This window comes from Sphaeroforma arctica, assembly GCF_001186125.1.
Source record: "Sphaeroforma arctica JP610 unplaced genomic scaffold supercont1.10185, whole genome shotgun sequence".
Lineage (NCBI taxonomy): Eukaryota > Ichthyosporea > Ichthyophonida > Sphaeroforma > Sphaeroforma arctica.
In genome coordinates, this window is record NW_014030373.1 from 4 (window position 1) to 975 (window position 972).

General features: G+C 40.3%; 1 protein-coding gene across 1 annotated transcript; it reads left to right on the forward strand.

The window, feature by feature from the left end:
• Positions 1–527: 527 nt before the first annotated feature.
• SARC_17254 (hypothetical protein) lies at positions 528–782 on the forward strand (the record flags this gene model as incomplete). The annotated part of the gene is made up of 1 exon (XM_014288648.1): positions 528–782. The coding sequence occupies one exon, from the start codon at positions 528–530 to the stop codon at positions 780–782; it is 255 nt and encodes an 84-aa protein (XP_014144123.1).
• Positions 783–972: the final 190 nt, after the last annotated feature.

Consider the following 972-nt stretch of genomic DNA (forward strand, 5'->3'; position numbering starts at 1 on the left):
GCAGATACACTTGTCGTGTGACTTGTGACCTGTTGGTTGCGTACACCTGTCTCTGTACTGTGTTGGATATTGGACGATCACGCTAAGCAAAGGCTATGGTTACCATTGTATCGATCTCGTCACGGTCTTCCCACTGTCCCCAATGTAATACGTACTTAGGAATATGTAATTGAATACGCATTTAGGAATATGTAATGGAGTACGTATTTAGGAATATGTATTGTAATACGTATTAGCAATATGTAATGGGATACGTATTGGTTTCACATATGCGTTTGTTGTGGTCACGTGTAGTTCGTATGGATCTGAAACCAGGGACATTTGTTGCTGTACCACTTGTAAGTTCATTCCTTCCCTTAATACTGATTGGTGTAATTTATCGCAGCCCGTTTTTCATTGGCTCTTTGTCTTCAAAACAAGACGATGCCCTCTGTCGGCCCGTCTGTGAGTGGTATTCAATTTCCCGAATACTGATCTCGATTCTGATTGGAGAACTAATCATTCATTCGTTTCTCATTGATCTACAGCTGAAAGATGTGATCAAATACATTTACTTCCCAACTATCTCGGAAGCTCTGGGTGGTGTGACAGAGAGCAGCAATCGTCATTTGGGAACGATTTCATTGGCGCTGGACTTTACATACCCCAAAACAGATAGTGAATGCTCGTTTTTGATTGGTTTAAATGGACTCAAAGCTCCTGTTAGAGTCAAAATATCGCGGGTGAACCGATTTCTCAACAAACAGAACAACAAGGATGTAGGCGGCTGGATACGTAAGTGAGGGTCTACCTTGGATTGATGTACATTTGTATATACGTGTGTGTTGCTATGTGTGAAAAAGCGATCGTGGCAGCAAGAATTTATATACAGATGTATTTATCTGTGTGTGTGTGTGTTGTTGTGTGTATATATATATATATATATATGTGTGTGTGTGTGTGTGTGTGTGTGTGTGTGTATATATATATGTG